The sequence below is a fragment of the Chionomys nivalis genome, chromosome 3, assembly GCF_950005125.1.
Source record: "Chionomys nivalis chromosome 3, mChiNiv1.1, whole genome shotgun sequence".
Lineage (NCBI taxonomy): Eukaryota > Metazoa > Chordata > Mammalia > Rodentia > Cricetidae > Chionomys > Chionomys nivalis.
The window spans coordinates 91,307,444-91,325,920 of record NC_080088.1 but is presented as its reverse complement, the minus strand read 5'-3'; the positions used below and the strand labels follow the sequence as shown (position 1 = coordinate 91,325,920).

Below are 18,477 nucleotides of genomic sequence, written 5' to 3'. Positions count from 1 at the left end.
GGACTTTGACCCCTGAGCTACATCCCCAACCCTCTTTTTACTTTTCCTTTACAAACAGGGTCTCAGTGTGTTTCCTAGGCTTCTCTTAAGCTTACTCTGAAATTTGTTGGCCATGAACTTACTCCAGAGGCCAAGCTGGCCTTGAATTTGCTCCTCCTGTCTCAGCCTCCCTAACTAGAATGCTAGGCCTCCATTTTCTTCCCTGGTTTAAAAATCCAGACTTCAGCCGGGCGATGGTGGCACACGCCTTTAATCCCAGCACTCGGGAGGCAGAGGCAGGCGAATCTCTGTGAGTTCGAGACCAGCCTGGTCTACAGAGCTAGTTCCAGGACAGGCTCCAAAGCCACAGAGAAACCCTGTCTTGAAAAACCAAAAAAAAAAAAAAAAAAAAATCCAGACTTCAGGCCGGAGAGACAGCTTAGACAGTTGAGTTCTTAACTTACAAGCAGGAGGACCTGAGTTTGATCCCCAGAACCCACAAAGAACTGGAAGCGATGGCATATGCTTGCCATCCCATGACCAGGGAATGAGAGACAGGCAGATACTTGGAGATCACCCACCAGCAAGTCTGCCCTACTTGGTGAGTTCCAGGCCAGTGAGAGACCTGTCAGAAAAATAAGGTGGACAGCTTCAGAGGCACAGCCCCTAAGACTGACCTCACACATCCTCACACACAGAGAGATGCTCCAAAGAGTCCTGACTCTAACCTGCAGAAGGGGACTGACTCCCTAAGCGTTTGCAGGAGCTCTTTGTCTCTTCTGGAGAGTTTGGAGACCGGGGATGGCTTAGGGGTGGGCAGGTGGGTTAACTGACTTTGCTGCCACACAGAAAGGCTTATTTTCCCTTCCCTGAACTTGGCTGAGTGCTTCCGTTTACACCCGTTTCGTCAAGATGAGAGCGAATTCGGAGGCTTTGATGCCAGATGACCAATTCATTGTCCCCCAGGGCACAGACTCCCACACTGGTGATTTCATCGGGCTGTGACTTGTGTTGTTTCAGATCGAACGTCCATCATTCATCCCCCGGAGGACCGCGTAGTGATTAAGGGGACGACAGCCACCCTGTGCTGCAGAGCCACCCACGACCCTCGGACCTCTCTCCGGTTGCTCAACCTGTTTTCATTCTATAGGAGTTGTTAAGATTCCTCGGGCTAATGAAGGGAAAATTGAGAGGAGAAGGGAAAGTTTGGGGGTCTTTACAGCAGATCCCCAATGATGGCATCTCCCAGTGGCAGGCTCCATCATTAATCACAGGAACCGGTCTTCCGTTCCAGCCTTATGTATTATTTACAGTGGGCTATGCTCCACTCTGTGGCTTCAATACAGCTTTTTTGTGATTTTCCTGCCAAGGTTAATACACTGTCTGTAAAAATACTCTTGTCAGGACTGATACTTAATGAGACAGAAATCCAGAGGGATGGAATAGGATTTCGGTGGTGTTGACACGGGAGTTCTGCAATGCTCAGGAGGGGTTTTCCATCCTGCAAGGATGGTTTTTCTGGATAGCAGGGAGAAGAAAGGTATGTGGATCGCCAAGCAAGTAAAGGGGAAACACAGGCGAAAGAAGGAGCCAGACGGCTTGGAGATTCTCTAATGCCAAGTGGGACATCCTGTACACTGGAAGCTGATACTTGTCTTTGACATGTGGCTAAATTATAGAGTGCTTGCCTAGCACGCATGAAGCCCGGGTTTCTATCTCCAGCACTGCATACACTGACCTCGGGGTGTATACCTCTAACCCTAGCACTCCAGAAGTAGAAACAGGGGTATCAGAAATTGAAGGTTGTTTTCAGACACATGATGATTCCAGGTCAGCCTTGGTTACATTAAACCTGTCTCAAAACAAAACAAAAAGCTGGGCATGGTAGCACATGTCTTTAATTCCAGCACTAAGGAGGCAGAGGTGGGGTGGGGGGAATCTCTGTGAGTTGTAAGCCAGCCTGGTCTATAAGAGCTAGTTCCAGGACATTTAGGGCTATTCAGTGAGACCCTGTCTCAAAACAAAAACAAACAAAACAAAACCCCCAAACAGACCACTTCAGGTAAGGGCCTGACTGCAGACAGGTGGCCCTCAGCAGTGAGCTTTGTCGCAAAGAGCAGAATGGTTGTGACTTTTCAGACTCGCCTCTGAAAATAAAGAACCAGGAAAGGGTAGTGGTGGTGGAGAGAAATACATCACACAGTATTGCCATCCTGCCTTAGTTCTAAAAGGCCGCACTTAGCCAGAAGGATGGAATCTGAGTTGACGGTGAGCAGAGGGGATGGTCCTTGAAGCAGGCACTGAGAACACGGTTCAGACCCTTGACCTTGACCCTTCAGTGCAGGCATTTGTCAAACCATTCATTCCTCCAGCCCCACTTGACTTCCTAGAGTCTCCGGGACTGGAATACAAGTGCGGATTAATTGTAAGAACCACAAATGCAAACCCAAAGAACACACAAGAAGCAACAAGTTAGAGGTTATGTAGGGGACCCTGGGAGGCCTACCAGGAGACCGTTCATTATAAAGGCAGCAGGTATGGAGCAAAAAATGCTCCAAGAGCTCAGAAGTACCCCCTTTGGATGGTCCTCTGCAGCACTGAGTCCCCCTTTCTATGAAGGGCCTGGACTGTACCCACTTTCAAGGGTCCCAGGCTATACAGGGCAATCTATCTTTCTCTCTGGGTGGGCTTTCCACGGTTGTCCCTTGCGTTGAAGGATGATCGCCTGTGACTAATTCACAAAACTTTGTGCTGTGAATACACAGGGCGGAAAGGGCCAATGCATTTTGAAAATGTGACCAAATTATTCTAATAAAGAAAAAACAGCACTTTCATCTCATCCAGCCGTCAGTAGGGGCCCTGCCCAGGGACATTTAGGGCTAGACAGGCTCATAATTGAGTCTATATTGGAAAAGAAAAATGTGCTAAAATGGCCATAAAGATTAAATGAGGAAGAAAGGTGACATCAGAGACAGCCCAGGGTGGAGGAATTTCAGCAGGACGGTTACAAGATGCACTGAGCTTTGCTCAGGAGGCAGGGTTCCTCTCTGGGGGTCTTTAGCAAGCATTACTGAGGCAGGAGAGCTGGGTGGATGCAGTCCAGTAGGTGACCGGACATCTGTGTCTCTGCCCCAGAGTCCTTATCTCCCATACACACACTCAGAAAGATATCCACAGTCATCTTTACTGTCATATTTGGGGGTTTTGTTTGTTGTGTGTGTTAGAAGTAGCATATCTTTGGTGCACAAGGGTGTGTGTGTGTGTATGCATGTTCCCATGTGAAGAGGTATACACATGTGCAGGTGCGTGTATACTTGCGTGCATATATGTGTAGAAGCTAGAGGGTGATGCTCTTGATGGATCTCCACTTGATTTACAGAAACAAGGCCTTTTGCTAAACCCAACTTGGCTAGTCTAGCAGCCAGCTTGCTCTGGGGATCCCATCTTTTCCTCTGGGTGCATGGATTACAGGTGGGCCACCATACCCACTCAGCTTTTATGTGGGTGCTGGAGAGCTGAACTCCAGTTTTAATGCTTGTACAGAAAGCACTTTATCCACAGAGCCATTGTTCAGATTCTCCGTCTTGTTCCGATACAGTCTCTCACTTAACCAGGGGCTCATCAGTTAGACCAAAGTAGGGGTGGGGATCAGTGGTTCCCACCCCCATCCACCACCTGTCTTTGCTTCCCTCGTGCTGAGACTAGTAGTGTGTGCCATCATCCCCAGACATTTCACGTGGATTTGGGGAATTAAATTTGGCTCCTTTTGAATGAAAGGCAGGCATTTATCCACTAACTTACCCCTCCAGCCATCGCTGTCCTGTTTCAGTCACTGAGTTATCAACCAGCTTCTGTATATTGTCCAAGATATCTGCTCGATCTCCACCATACCAAAAGACTCACCTTTTCAATGGATTTAGTTTTATGTCTGTGTGTGTGTGTGTCTGTGTGACTGCATGCTACATATATGCAATTGCCCAAGGAGGCCAGAAGAAGGTGTCCAAACCCCATAGCTGATCTGGGTACTGGGAACCAAACTTGCGTCATCTGGAAGGGCAGGACACACTCTTAACCACTGAGCCATTTCTCCAACCCCAAACTCACACTTGTAAAGAGTGTAGCTCAGTGATTTTTACTCTGTTCCCCAATTCACCAGCTGCTTGCTCTTCTCTGTCAAGGAGGGGGTGGGGGATCCTGCTCCTGCAGGTTTCATGATGAACTCTCTGATTGCCCCACAGTTACATTTGGAAAAAGGACAACGTGGTCATCACACCGTCCAGCAGCTCGAGAATCATGGTGGAGAAGGACGGGTCCCTTCTCATTAGCCAGACGTGGTCAGGGGACATCGGGGACTACACCTGTGAAATTGTATCTGAGGGAGGGAATGACTCCCGAACGGCGCGGCTGGAAGTGATGTGAGTACTGAGCCCCTCCCTGTCTCAGCCGACACCCTTCCACAGGAACGCCCTTAACTCATGGCATGCACACGCTGTCCCGAGCCGTCAGCCTGTGGCCAGCACATCCCACCATGCAACTGTGTATGATAGCAAGGCCTTTTCCTTTTCCCTTCTTTTCTCACCCACATGTGTTGTGTGCACACATGTGTGCATGCATGTTTGCAGGGCTGTGTGTATGCATATGTTGGAGATGGGGTGATAGGTGAGGAGGTCAGAGATCAACATGTCTTTAGTTGCTTTTTAAAAATGTCCCCTCCTAGAAAAGCCCTGAGCACATGAGCACAAAATACAACCTGCAAAGAAAGAATCGAAGCCTCTTCGTTGCCAGGGCGGAAGCTGGTGCGTGATGCCCATCTGTCCACTCGGCCTGTTGCTGCAGTGCATCCCACTGCAGTGCATGCTGGGACATTAGATGGCAACTGTGGGAGGTTTTTCTTACAGCTCTGCCCTACCGTGATCCAGGAAGGATTCTGAACACAGACAGCATCCTCTAAAAATAGCATCCAACCAAGCCTCATTTATCTTTAAGTCCCCAGTACCTGCTGACGGGATTAAGAATAAAGAGAATGCCTGCAGAGAGCCACGCTAGGCCTTCTGTGGATGTCCCTGCACTCAGAATGAACAAACACAAGCTCTCTAAATTGGAGGAGTTTAAAAGGTTAATGAACGTGCTGGAGAGGTGGCTTAGCAGTTAAAAAACACTCGCTGCTCTCACAGAGGACTCAGGTTCAGATCTCAACACCCACTTTGGCATCTCAAGACTTACTGTGACTCCAGCTCCGGGGATCTGACGCCCTCTTCTGGCTTCCTCCAGCACCCACACAGTAAGGCATACACACAAAAGCAAAACAAAAATTTAATGAAGGGGCTGGGCTGTGGCTCCATGGGTGCAGTGCTTGCCGTACATGCATATACACCAAGTTTAGCTCTGCAACAATATCAGAAGCTGGGTACAGTGTACACTTCAGGATACACAGACAGGCAGGCAGACCCCTGGGACTTACTGACCAGGAAGTTTAGTGGAAATGGTTAGAATAAGTTAAGTAATAGATGCTGTGTCAAATAATGAGGTAGAGAATGATTGATGTCAGCCTCTAACTTCCACATGCACACACACACATACACATACACACACACACACACACACACACAGAGAGAGAGAGAGAGAGAGAGAGAGAGAGAGAGAGAGAGAGAGAGAGAGAGAGAGAGGACTGGAACAATTACCTTCTGTCTGCCCTCTCCAGGGTGACTCCCATTCTCCTTAGATGTTGAGCTGTGATTAACCTGGAGCCCAGGGCAGACCTTGAGAGCAGCCTTGGGGCCCATTTGGCTTTGGGCTGCCAGGGTCTCCTTCACCCCTGCTGTCAGCATTGTAGCCCTCAGGTCCCTGAGCTCTCTCTGTCCTACCTGGTCCTCAACCCCCTGCCACCTCCCTGATGAGGCTGGTGTCCTCTGTGCCTGTCACCAGAGGCTTCTGCTTCTGCATCCTTTAGCCTTGAGCTCCAGGATGGTTTCCTGCCATTCAGTCACAGGGGCCTCCTAACTTTCTCCTGGCCCATCCGTCTTCATAGCATCACCCACACTGAGAGAAACAAGGCTACCATCTCAAACCTTCCCCTCCCAGAAGTCCCTGTTTGCATTCCGGGTGCCTGGCATGCAAGAGATGCTCAGAAAATGCACAGTGGCGGGTTGCTGGCTCAAGGCAGGCAGGAATGCACTAATGAGTATGTGTTCTAGGCTAATGGCTGGCCTCCAGTCCTCGCTTACTTTCAGGGTGTGTCTTAGGAATAAACATGTGGGTACCCACTGTCTATCAAAAGCCCAGCTCCACTGCCCCCACTCAGCTCATGTTTTTTTTTAAAAAAAAAAAAAATCATTTTGATGATGTTGAAGAACACAGCCCGTGAATTCGCATAATTCTCCATACTATTCACATTTTTAAAACTACCTTTGAGAACTCTTAGATCATCCAGTCTGGGTATCAAATAAATAAGTGTTAGCAGTTCATAAAGGCTCCGTCAGCAACAGCCCAATTGCGTACTTCCAATATAGCACGTTCTTTTTATTCTGAGCCGTTTTTATGTTCTGCTGATTTACATATCTTCCCCACTATTTACTTATTTGATTTCCTCTAAGTAAAATACATTTTTCAGCAAGCGTTGCTGTATGTATAAAATAATAGGCTTTCTGCAATGATGAAACACCTCATCGCTACAGATAGAAATATTTGCAAATCTGTGATTCAAACCAATTTGGGTGCCACGGGCCGCAGAGCTGATTCGGAAAGCTGTTGGCCGCTGGGAGTTGCTGGTGCGATAAACACAGTACTCTTCCAAGTGGGGACCAATGGAGAGAGTGGAACATCTTTAGATCCAGAGAGCTCTTGGAATGAGGGAGATGATTCAGTCAGTAAAATGCTTGCCAGATGGGTATAAAGACCTGCATAGCAATTTCCAGTGCCCTCATGAAATACCGGGCATGGTAGCGTTTGCCTGTAATCCCAGAGCCGGGGAAGCAGGGACAGGCCAGTCCCGAGAACTTGCTGGCCAGCCAGTCTAGCTGAGTTGTTAAGCGCCAGGTTCAGTGAGAAACTCTGTCTCAAAAAAATGAGATGGCAAGGGACAGTGAGCTGACTCCGTGCATAAAGGTGCCTGCCATCCAAGCCTAGTGACCCGAATTCAATCCCCATATCTGACAGAAAGGTGGAAGGAAAGAGTCCACTTTATACAACTGTTCTCCGGCCTCCACATGCACATGTGCTTGCACGCATACACACAAATCACACACACACACAGAGAGAGAGAGAGAGAGAGAGAGAGAGAGAGAGAGAGAGAGAGAGCGCTCTGGGGACTCCACGACACCAGCGACGGCCAGAGTGATGAGCATAGTAACTATTCAGGAATGTGGAGCATCCCGTGCTTCTCAGGTACCTTCTAGTCCAGCATGGCCGCATTTCCACAATTACACAGATAGCAAATGCATAAATAAGAAAGGAAAACATGAATATTGCCAAAGGGACTGAGAGGCACTTAGAACTGAACAGTGTCCTTCAAAAGCGTAAGAGTGTCTGATTCCCCCTTTCTCTCCACTCCAGTTAAAAGCCACCTTTTTGAATACAGGAATTAGGGTTGGGGAGATGACTCAGTAAGTAACGTCTTCACCTTGCAAGCACAAGGACCAGAGTTTGATCCCCAGAACCCACATTAAAGAAAAAAGACAGGCATACTGGTGCACACTTGTAGTCGCAGTGCTGGGGGGGAGGGCAGAGACACCAGGGTCCTTAGAGCTCGCTGGTCAGCCAGTAGACTAATCGGTGAGCTCCAGGCCAGAGAAAGACCCATCTCACAAATAAAAATGTCAGCAGCTCCTACAGTAGAGTACCTAAGGTTGGCCTCTGCCCTTCATACACAGGTGTGTGCGCACGCGCACACACACACACACACACACACTATAGTTATATATTGAGAATATTGGAAGTGAGCTCTAGACCATCCAGTGGGATGATGTCACCATGCTCATTTGCTCCATGGTTGATCATTTCAGCACTAAGTGTTGTCCCTGCTGGAAGCTGGCTGAGTGATGCTTCATGCCCACGACACTGGTAGCAAGGCTGTTGACTACAGCAGAGCCCCCATGAGCCAGGCTGACCAGGGATCCTTCCCACATGACTGTGGACTTGCGGCATGTTGTCTTGCTCCTCTGCTTCAGTTGGCACAGCTTACAGACTGGACGTGGTGGCACTGTCCTCACAAGACTGTCGTGGCCAGTGTTTCTCCAGTCCTGTGTTAAGCCCAGTGGAAGAGGGTCTCTTGAGAATTTAAAGCTCCCACAGTTTCTCTCCACCCATAAAAGAGGGAATTGCCTCTCGTGTCGTGAGTCTCTGTCCTGAAGCTGGGTGCTTCCATCCCTAAGACTTCCATCATCATGACCCTCTGACGTACTAGAGGTGACTCCTGCCACTGAGCTCCCGGTGCCTGTCTCTGCCAAGCAAATAATGGGTGCCCAATAAATGTCTAAGAAAGCTTCACCCCACTTACTAAGTTAAAAACAGGAGGGCATATTTTGTATCATCCAGGGCAAGGAATGTATGTAGGCTCTGACCTAATTCCCTCTCTAAATTTCCAGATGGCTCGGCGACATGCCCTATACACTAGATGCAGAAGTTTTCATCATGAAACATTGTCACCTTGAAGGCTAGAGTGGTAGCTCATCTGGTAGAATGCTTGCCCAGAACACATGAGATCCTGGGTTCAATCCCCAGCATGGGATAAAACCAGGCTTGGTAATACTCACTTGTAGTTCCAACACTAGGAAGGTGGGAACAGCAGGATTCAAAGTCCAAGGTTGGGCTGGGGCTGTAGTGCAGTTGACAGAGTAGTTCAACTTGGCATGCATAAAGCCCCGGTTCAGTTCCCAGCACAGAACTAAACTGGATGTGGTGATGGTACATGTCTGTTATCCAAGCATGGGGGCACAGAGGATTAGAACTTCAGAGTGGCTCAACCACACAGCGAGTTCAAGGCCAGCCTGGGGTACATGAGACTATCTTAGAGGGGTCCATGCAAGCCAGTGAATAAAGTACCCCCACGAAAGCTGCTTGAGCATGGCAGCCTACCTGTAGCTTTGGCATCCTGAAGATGGAGGTAGGGAATGCCTGGGACAAGCTGGATAACCAGACTAGCCAAATCAGTGTGTTCCAAGTTCAAATGAGAGATCCTGCCTCAATGAATAAAGTGGAGTGTTTGTAATCAAGGAAGACACCTGAGGTCAGTTTCAGGCCTCCATGTTCACGTGCACACATCCACATACACATGCAAGCATGCATACACACACATACTGTACACACAGATCATTCTTAACCACACTGCAAATTAAAAGTCAATCTGGGCTACCTGAAACCCTGTCTCAAAAACAGAAAACAAACTACCAAAACCATTTTCACCTTGAGTTTTAATTCCATCTTTCCCTTTAATTTACTGGTGTTATAGAGGCAGGATCTCAGTCCTGGGGTGACCCTGTGCCCCTCAAAACTTCTTGCCTTGTTGAACACACCAGAAAGACCAGTTTCCTAAGGTGTTATATGGATTGATTAATTGTTCAATCCTTTAAAGACCCAATTAGCATCGCCTGGCCTGTCCTGCTATCAGAGACTAATTCTTAGGAGCCCAAAGTACAGAGAAAATCTAATTTACTGAGCTGACTGGAAGACTCAGCCCCCGAGGCAGCAGGAGAGGTTTCTTTCAATAAAACTACTTCTGACAAAGACATAATAAGGAGTGAACGATTTAACACCATCCCCCAAAGTTATCAGGCCCCTTGTCTTCCTCCTCAGAGCAAAGTGGAAGAAGATGGGTTTGACCAAGTCATGATTTGTGCCTCAATGGGGCAAAGCTCTTTTTGATGGAGAAAGTCTGACCTGGTCCTCTTTTGCAGGAGCAATTCTTCCTCAGCCACAATTTTACCAATTGTTCGAAACTGCTCCTCCCTCCTGCACACCGCCCTTCCCATCTATCCTCCCCTGTGTAAGCTCCTGTCACTACAGCTGTTGATAATTTCTGATAATACCGTGGTGTAAGGGACCTGGTGGCAATCTCCCGCTCCATTTCCATTGCAAGGTGACTCTGAACTGGCTTCCACTGCCATTGTTCCTCATGTCTTTGGTTTGTCACCATTGGGTATTATCAGATCCAGAAGAAACTCAGGACACAGGACTAAGGGCGCCTGTTACCACACCAAAGCTCAGGCTGGCCTCCAGAACTTGCTCAGTACCTGTGGCTCCACTCAGCTCTTCTCACCCCACCCATTTTCCCTAAACCTCTCCAGCTCATGAGCTTCTCCCCCAGCTTCTAGTCCCTGTATAACCTGCCATTTACGCCACGTGTTCTCTATGCCCTCGTGGCCCTTCTCTCTAGGTCTCCTTTGCCCACATACTCTTCCCTTCCTCTCTCGATCTTTCCCCTCTCCTCCCATGGCCCAGTTCAGTCTACTGACCATGTTTCATCTGCTGCTTTCTCTTCTGCTCTGGACTCTTCCAGATGCCTCTGACTGTATCTTTCGCATGTCAACAATGGAAACCTTCCCCTCGACCACAGCTTGGCATAGCCATGTCCTCACTTTGTACAGCTGTAAACGTCTGAGACCCCCAAACATCATCTACCCACTTGTCTTAGAGTTGTCAGTGAAGTGCTTGGGTGCAGCTTACTCCTGTAGGATAAGATTTTCTGGGATGGATCCGGGGTATATGAAAGCCACATTTATCCATGACATGTTGCTCAGAGGTCTTATGTCTCATTCCCAAAATGACCACCAGCAAGTTAAAGAGAAAGCCTGGTGCTGGGAATGTCTCAGTGGGTAAAACACTTGCAGCATAAGGACCTGGGTTTGTATCCCCAGCACCTATGTAAAAAACCACCTATAGCAGCTATAATCTATAATCTATAACCTCAGCATTGGAGTGGCAGAGAAAAGAGGGCTCACTGGTCAGCTTGTCTTACTGAATGGATGAGATCCAGGTTCAGTGTAAACCATATCTCAAGGCAGAGGGTGGCGGAGGAAGGCAGCTGAGGTTGACCTCTGGCCTCCACATGCACACAAACATGTGAAGGAACACCTACATACATACAAGCATGTATACACACACACTCACACACTAAATGAAAGGAAAACATGTCACTTTGTGAGCTCCTAGGGTCTTATTATGTATTTATGGGACAGGCCTGGAGCAGAGGCTGCCTCTGGGGCTTGGTCTGTCTATGCAGACATTTTCTTTGTCTATGTCATATGTCTATGCATATTCTTCTACTGTTGGGGGCTGTTGTGTGTCCACACAAGGACCCAGAGCCCTGGCCACCCCTGCTGGTTTTCAAGTTCATGTTTGTTGGGTCAGACCAACTTCTGTTATTGGAGACATCTTTGCAGTGGAATCAGACACTAATTAATTGGAATTAGGACAGATCTCGCAAGTCAAAGGCAGAGACTCCAGCACAACTCCATGCCTCAGGCAGAAACTGGGAGTTAGGATACTTCCATACCACCTGACCTGCTAGTGCTCTCCTGAACCATCAGCTGCAGTCTCCACACAGAGCTGTGGTTCTAATTACAGGTTTTTATAAAGGAGAAAACAACCACGACCAGACCAGTGATGAGTTGGAGAGTTGAGAAATATCCAAATTGCATGCATGGGATGGCTGTACTGTGAGGTTATGCACATGCTCTGGGCGGAGGCAGACATGCATGCGTGTGACATATGGGGCATGACCTGCCTGGGTCTGTATCCTCCTTCTTGCTTTCATATCTTTCCTCACAACACCTGCCAGGGAGGCACAGTGGAGCCACATTCAATAGACGTTTCCTGATTGGCTGAAGGTTGGCTTATTACTGAATGTCTCCAACCTCTGTCCATCCCACAGAAGCCAGAGATCGAGCTGACATGCCAGCCTCCAATGGCGTTTCTCTTGTCCAGGGCCCAGCTGAGTGACCTCATAACCAGCCCCTCACCTACAGTACCAGAGGCCCACAGAAGTGACTAAGACAGCCCCATCCCTCTAAATATCCCAAGCGTTTTTAGAAGCTCTATCCCAGACCAGAAAAACCGCTATTATCAACAGTTTTATCTGGATGTTTTTAGTCAAGTATATTCTTGGTTTGTGTAAAAATGAATATCGTCAACTTGACAGGCTTGAGAATCACCTAGAAGACACACCTCTGGGCAAGCCTGTGAGCAAGTTTCTAGATTAGGCTATCTGAGGTGGGAAGATGCACTTGGAATGTGGGTGGCACCATCCAGTTGTCTAGAGCCCTGGCCAGAATGAAAAGGATAAGTTGAGCAGACTTTGCTTCCTGTCTGTGAATGCCATGTGACCAGCTTACTCCTGCCATTATGCCTTCCACAGTGTGAGCCAAAGAAACTGTGAGCCAAAGTAACTGTGAGCCAAGTAACTGTGAGCCAAAGTAACCTTTCCCCACTTAAGTCATCCTTGTCAGACATTTCATCACAGCAACAAGAAAAGTAGCAAATAGTTTGTTTCTATTTAGGGCCATTCAACCACTTCGGTCTTATTTCAAACCAAACCCATAATACCTTAAGGGAAATAAAAGGAAACAGAAGAATGAATATTTCCATCTCAGCCTTGTTTGTTTGTTTGAATAGTGTTTATTGGTGTCTAACAGAAGTTTGGTTATAGATAACTCAAATGGAAATAGCAGTTTCTTCTCTGACTTCAAACTTGATTCACAGTTAAAGAGAACAAAAGACAACATTCCATGCTCAAGATTCTGCATTTTAGTGATAATACACAACCTAGTGCTATCTACAGGATGAATGTTCATTTGCTTAGAAACAGCAACATGAGTGAGAAAGCTACCCCTCCCACACAGCTGAGTGCAATCAGCTTTAGCAATTTGGAGATAGAGTAGGTGCGTTTCTTTCTGGGTCATGCTAGGGATGGAACCTGGGGTCTTGTGCATGCCAAAAAAAAAGTGCTTTCACATGGGGTGGGGTATAACCCTCGGCCCACAGTGCAGTTTTAAATGGAAAGTCAGGTGTGGGGCTGGGAAGAGGGTTCCATTGGTAAGGCATTCGCTGTGCAAGCATGAGACCCTGAGTTTGATCCTCAGCACCTGTATAAAAAGCTGAGTATATTCAGATTGGGGTGGGGGGCCAAGAGGAATAGAGGAAGGGGAAACTGTAACCAGGATATGTTGTATGAGAAAAGAATCTATTTTCAATAAAAGGGGAAAATTGACGATGGCAGTGTATACCTATCTGTATATGAGAAATGGAGACAGGAAGATTCCTGAGGCTTACTAGCCAGATACTTCTGCCAAATCTGTGAAGTTCAGGAGAGACCCTGACTCAAAAAAACTAACATGAGGAGTAATTGAGGAAGACGCCAAACTTCTGCCTGTGATTCCACATGCAATTACACAGACATGCACATGAACACACTTGTACATGAGTACACATATACACAAATACACATGTACATGAGCACACACACACAATCAAGTATAGAGCGGGGCATGGTAGTGTGTGCCCGAGATCCCATCACTTTCAGATCAGATGTTGGAGAATTCGAGGCCAGTGTGGCCAACATAGTAAGTTCCAGACTAGCCAGGGCTATCAAGACTCAGCCAATGAATGAATGAATGAATAAGGAGTCCAAAATATCAAGCACAATGTTGGCATTTGTTCTGGCCCATATGTTCTCTCATAACTGATGTCCAAGAGAGACCCAAAACAAGTCAGTGGGTGGCACAGGTCACGCCTGGCAGCCCTCCCATCTGTGACTCCGGGTGTGATGTGGGAGCAGGCACCATGCAGAAGGAGCACAGAGCATGCCCAGCTCTCAAGTCCCAGAGATCTAAGACTAAACCTAACTTTTACAGTTTGGGAAGTTCAGGGAGAGACTCTTTTCTGTCACCAGCAATGACTTCCTTAAGTAAGTGACCTCTTTTTGACTCTTAGGCATTATAACTGCCCTTCCATTTTATGGCCTTGCCCGTGTGTGTTTTACCATCTCCACAGGCTTTTAGTTAGTTCTCACCACATTTACTCTTAAGTGCTTCCCCCAAACCTCTAATGCATACGGGAGACAGAATGACAGTATAACCTCATGCTGTCAATAAGAGTTTCCCCCAAACTCCAAACGGGTGAGTGTGGCAGCCACACACTGGCAGATCCTCAGTGCCACCCTTTCCTCTTCGTAGGGCTGGCTGGGATTACACAACCAGCTTTTAGATGCATCGACAAATCATCAACCACAGTCTGTCTCATCGGTGTTATAATGCAGGAGCCAGGGCTATGGCTCAGCTGCTAAAGGGCTTGCTGCACAAGCATACAGATGTGAGTTCAAGAGCACACTCTGCAGCACCTACATAAACATCTGGGTGCAATGGCGCACATCTAGACTCCCAGCTCTGGGGAGGCAGAATCAGGAGGATCCCTAGAGTTCTCTGGCCAGCCAGCCTAGCTGAACTACTAAGGTCCAGCCAGGTTCAGGGAGAGATCTCGCCTCAAAAAATAAAATATAGAGCAACTAAAGGAGACAATTGTTATAGTTTCCTTTCCATTGCTGTGTTAAAATGTGACCGAAAGCAACCTGGGGAGTGGATTTATTGTATCTCACAGTTCCAGGTTATGGTCCATTATCAGGAAGACTCTGAAGGGGAGGAACTTGAAGCAACCAGTTGTGTCACAACCACAGTCAGCAGAGATAAATGAATGCTGTGCCTAGTACCCAGCTACCTTTTTCTACTCATATATGGTCCAGTACCGAAACTCAGGGAATGGTGCTGCCCACAGTGGGCTGGGTCTGCTCACATCAATTGAGACAATCCCTTATAGACATGTCCATAGGCCAACCTAGTCTGGACCATCCCTCATAGAGACTTTCTTCCCAGGTGATTCTAGGCTATCTTAAGTTAATAGATCAAATTATATTCAAATTTTACCACAAAAGGTGGAGCTGGGCTTTCTTTGCTCTTTTGGGACTCACAGACAGAGCAGTTTGTCCTTATTCCAGAACAGCACTTACCAGGTCCCTCCAACACGGGCATCAGATGACCCGTCAGTCTGACTTCACCTTCCTCTTGTTCTTTTTCCTCCCTTGCCTCCAGTGAGCTGCCTCACCCACCTCAGAACCTCCTGGCCAGCTTGAGTCCTGCGCGCAGCCACTCAGTGACGTTGTCGTGGGTCCGGCCCTTTGACGGAAACAGCCCAGTCCTCTACTACACTGTGCAGCTGTCTGAAAACAGTAAGTAACCGGTCAACCTGTTGGTCCAGAACAGAAACCAGATGTGTGTGAATGTGAGTGAGTGAGTGTGTGTGTCTGTCTGTCTTTCTGTCTGTCTGTCTGTCTGTGTGTATGTCTCTTTGTGTGTGTCTGTCTGTCTGTGTATGTCTCTGTGTGTGTGTGTGTCTATGTGTCTGTGTATATGTGTGTGTGTGTATGTCTGTGTCTGTGTGTGTGCATGTGTGTTATAAGGCACGAGGGTATGCCTGTGTAAGCTAGGAGGCCAGAGAAGGGCGTCAGGTGTCCTGTTCTATCACTCTGCACCTTATTCCCTTGAGACAGGGTCCCTTACTGAATCTGGAGCTAGGTTGGTGGACCCCAACTGCAGTGATCCTCCTGCCTCAGCCGGCCACAGCGCTAGGGTTTCACACCTGGATTTTTTACGTGAGTGCTAGGGATCTGAACTCAGGTCCTCATGCTTGCACAGCAGTGTTCTTGCTAACATCCACCCCCTCCAGCCCCAGACATCAGATTTCTCCGTGTGTTTTTAATGTCATATCCTTTCCACTGCCTCACGGCAGACAGAGACACATGATCGTACTTCACAGGCAGCAAAAGCAAGCTGGCGTGTTAAGGTGAAGGAAGAAGAATGTGGCCAGGGGAGAGGAAGCATCCTTGATGGGCTCTGGCTTGAGACTAGTCCCAACAGGATAGGAGTCCAGGAGACTGCCTCAGGAGTCCTAGGGGACAGTGTTATCTACGGGGCACACTGGAAAGGGGGTAACAGTGCCCCCTAGAGCTGACTTCAGAGTGGCAGTATCGGGCCTTTGCATCTTGGGAGGTTTTATAACTGGAGCCCGGGCTGCTTGCTACCTGTCACTTGCAGAAGTCCCTGAGCAGAGACAGGAATTGAACCTTTGGAACAGTGCTTTGTTCAGAGAGCCAGCCATCTGAGAGGCCAGTGGGTCGGTATCTGTCTACATCTCATCTCCAGTGGGATCCTAGCGGGGCGGGGAGGGACAGGCTGTCAATCATCTCAGAGCTGTTGGTCTGCTCTGGAACACGGGTTAGTAGACGTGTGGTGTCTATGCACTTCCTCTCAGCCCTGGCCCACTCACTCTGCACGTCTGGACTCCGGCACTGCATGAATCACTGAGTCTAGTTAGAGCCTGTTCTTGTCATCCTTGTCATCCAGGGCATCTGGGAGGGTTAAACCAGAACAGGTCATTAACGGTGTGTGTGTGTGTGTGTGTGTGTGTGTGTGTGTGTGTGTGTGTGTGTGTGCAGGCAAGCTAGGCTGGTGGAAAGACATGAGTGCCGATTCCTTCCTATGGCATGGATGGGCACCCGTGAGTCTTTACAATGCAGAATTTAGAGGTCTCCATCATTTTTTTCTCAGATACAGAGGTGGTGCTGAGTAGGGAGTAGACCTGTGGTTTCCTCCCCGCCTCCGAGCCACTTCCTTAAGCAACCCTGGCTCCCTGGGGGAGGGGGGGAGCTCTGCCCTTCTTCCCCTCCTCCACTATCTCTCTGCCTTCGCCTGCTTGCTCCTTCTCAGGCCCCTGTAATAGGCCAGTGCATCTCTGTCTTAATGACACACACCAGGGATCGGGGAGTGGTCAGCTGTGACAAGGATGGAGGAACAGTCACACACTGTTACCCTTGGCAACCTGAGGCATGTTCCCTTTAATCTTTTAGGTACCTCAACTCAAATAAAGCATGATTCCTGACTTCACCACAGAAAAGAGTTTCAGGGCAAGCCAGCGAGAAACTGCGTCTGAGTGTAGGAAAAGACATCTTTAATATAGATTTTAGGCAGGAGGATTAGGAGAAAGTGGGGTTCTTGGGAGGAAAGATGGGTGTGGGCTTTTTAAAGAAGAGTCAGTCCCTCCTAGCCTTTATGATATTCGTGAAACACTGTTTTGGTGGAGTTTGATACTATTACCCTCCAAGAGTCACTGAGGAACATAAATGAGGTCACAGGGGATCTTGGGGGCACTTGATGGGACTGCAATTGATAAATGAAACTCTACTGGGGATGGGGATACAAGACAAGGGGCATCTTCACTCTAGGAGTTAGTGGCTTAAGATTCCCAGAGAGACTGAGGCCCCACCGAAGGTCACACACATTCAGGCGCAAAACTGCTTCATGGCTGTGTTAATATTCTGAGATGCCGGTAAAGAACAGAGTATCATCTATCAGCCATACTCACTGAGGACGCTGGTGTCTGAGTTGGAATTTTCTCTCTCTCTCTCTCTCTCTCTCTCTCTCTCTCTCTTTACAAGACAGGGTTTCTCTGTGTAGCTCTGAATGTCCTGAAATCCTGCAGACCAGGCTGGGCTCAAACTCACAAAGATCTACTTGCTTCTGCCTCTAGAGTGCTGGGATTAAAGGTGTGTGCCACTACTACCTGGCTATGAGTTAGAATTCTTGACTCCTAGCTGGCTTCAACCAGACTCCAGGGTGAGCGGTTCCTTTCCTTCCCACATCCTCCTCATTTGCTGTCTGTCTATCCAGCCTCAGAACCCCATCCAAAGACCTCAATTCCTCCCTGACTGTTGCATAGACATAGCTACTTTTATTGGCACCTTGCCATCCTTTTAACCCTAACCTTGTTCCTGTCCCCCCCCGAGCCACTTCCATTTCCTTCACTTGTGGTCCTGTTCCTATGTCACTTGGGCCTCAGTCTTGAACCAGTCCTTATAGCCTCTGCTGCCCCTACCTGAGCAGCAGCAGCCCTGGCCTTCTAGGCCTTGAGGTTTCTCTGACACCCTTGTCTCTTCTCTCAAGTCTAGGCCATTTTAAGAGCCCATTAAGGATGCCTAAACTGCCCCAGTTCCTAAACTGCCCCAGTTCCTAAACTGACCCAGTTCCTAAACTGCCCCAGATGCCTAAGATGCCCCCAGATGCCTCTCCAGGACTTGCTTCCACTTTTTCCTTTCTTAGCCTTTCTCCCCTCAAACACCAATGCTGACTTCTTCCAACTAGCAATGGGCCTGATCTCCCCCTGTGAACCCCAAAGGGCTCCCACAGCATCTAGGATGAAGCCCAAACTCTGTATAACCTCAGCTTGCTGCAGGCCACCTCACTCTGCTGGGCTCCTTGTTGCCCCTCAGCCCCTGCCAAACAGGCCACACACCATCTCTGTGCTTTATCCTTCACTTAGAATGCTGGCAGGGACAGAGTGCTGTTTCTCATCGCTGGCCCCCTCCAAAGGGCTCACCAGCACACAGCTCAGCGTAACTTTTGAGCTATAAGCTGGAGTCTTCCTTAACAGTTTTTTTTTTAAATCAGGGATGGGTTCTAG

At 48.3% G+C, this 18,477-nt stretch overlaps 1 protein-coding gene across 1 annotated transcript in view; it reads left to right on the top strand.

The window, feature by feature from the left end:
- The window catches only part of Sdk1 (sidekick cell adhesion molecule 1), a 975,668-nt gene that overhangs the window by 730,987 nt on the left and 226,204 nt on the right, over window positions 1-18,477 (top strand). The window contains exons 12-14 of the mRNA XM_057765703.1: window positions 1,000-1,102; window positions 4,218-4,394; window positions 15,054-15,190. Coding sequence (XP_057621686.1) covers window positions 1,000-1,102; window positions 4,218-4,394; window positions 15,054-15,190 — 417 coding nt within the window. The remainder of the gene's footprint in view (window positions 1-999; window positions 1,103-4,217; window positions 4,395-15,053; window positions 15,191-18,477) is intronic.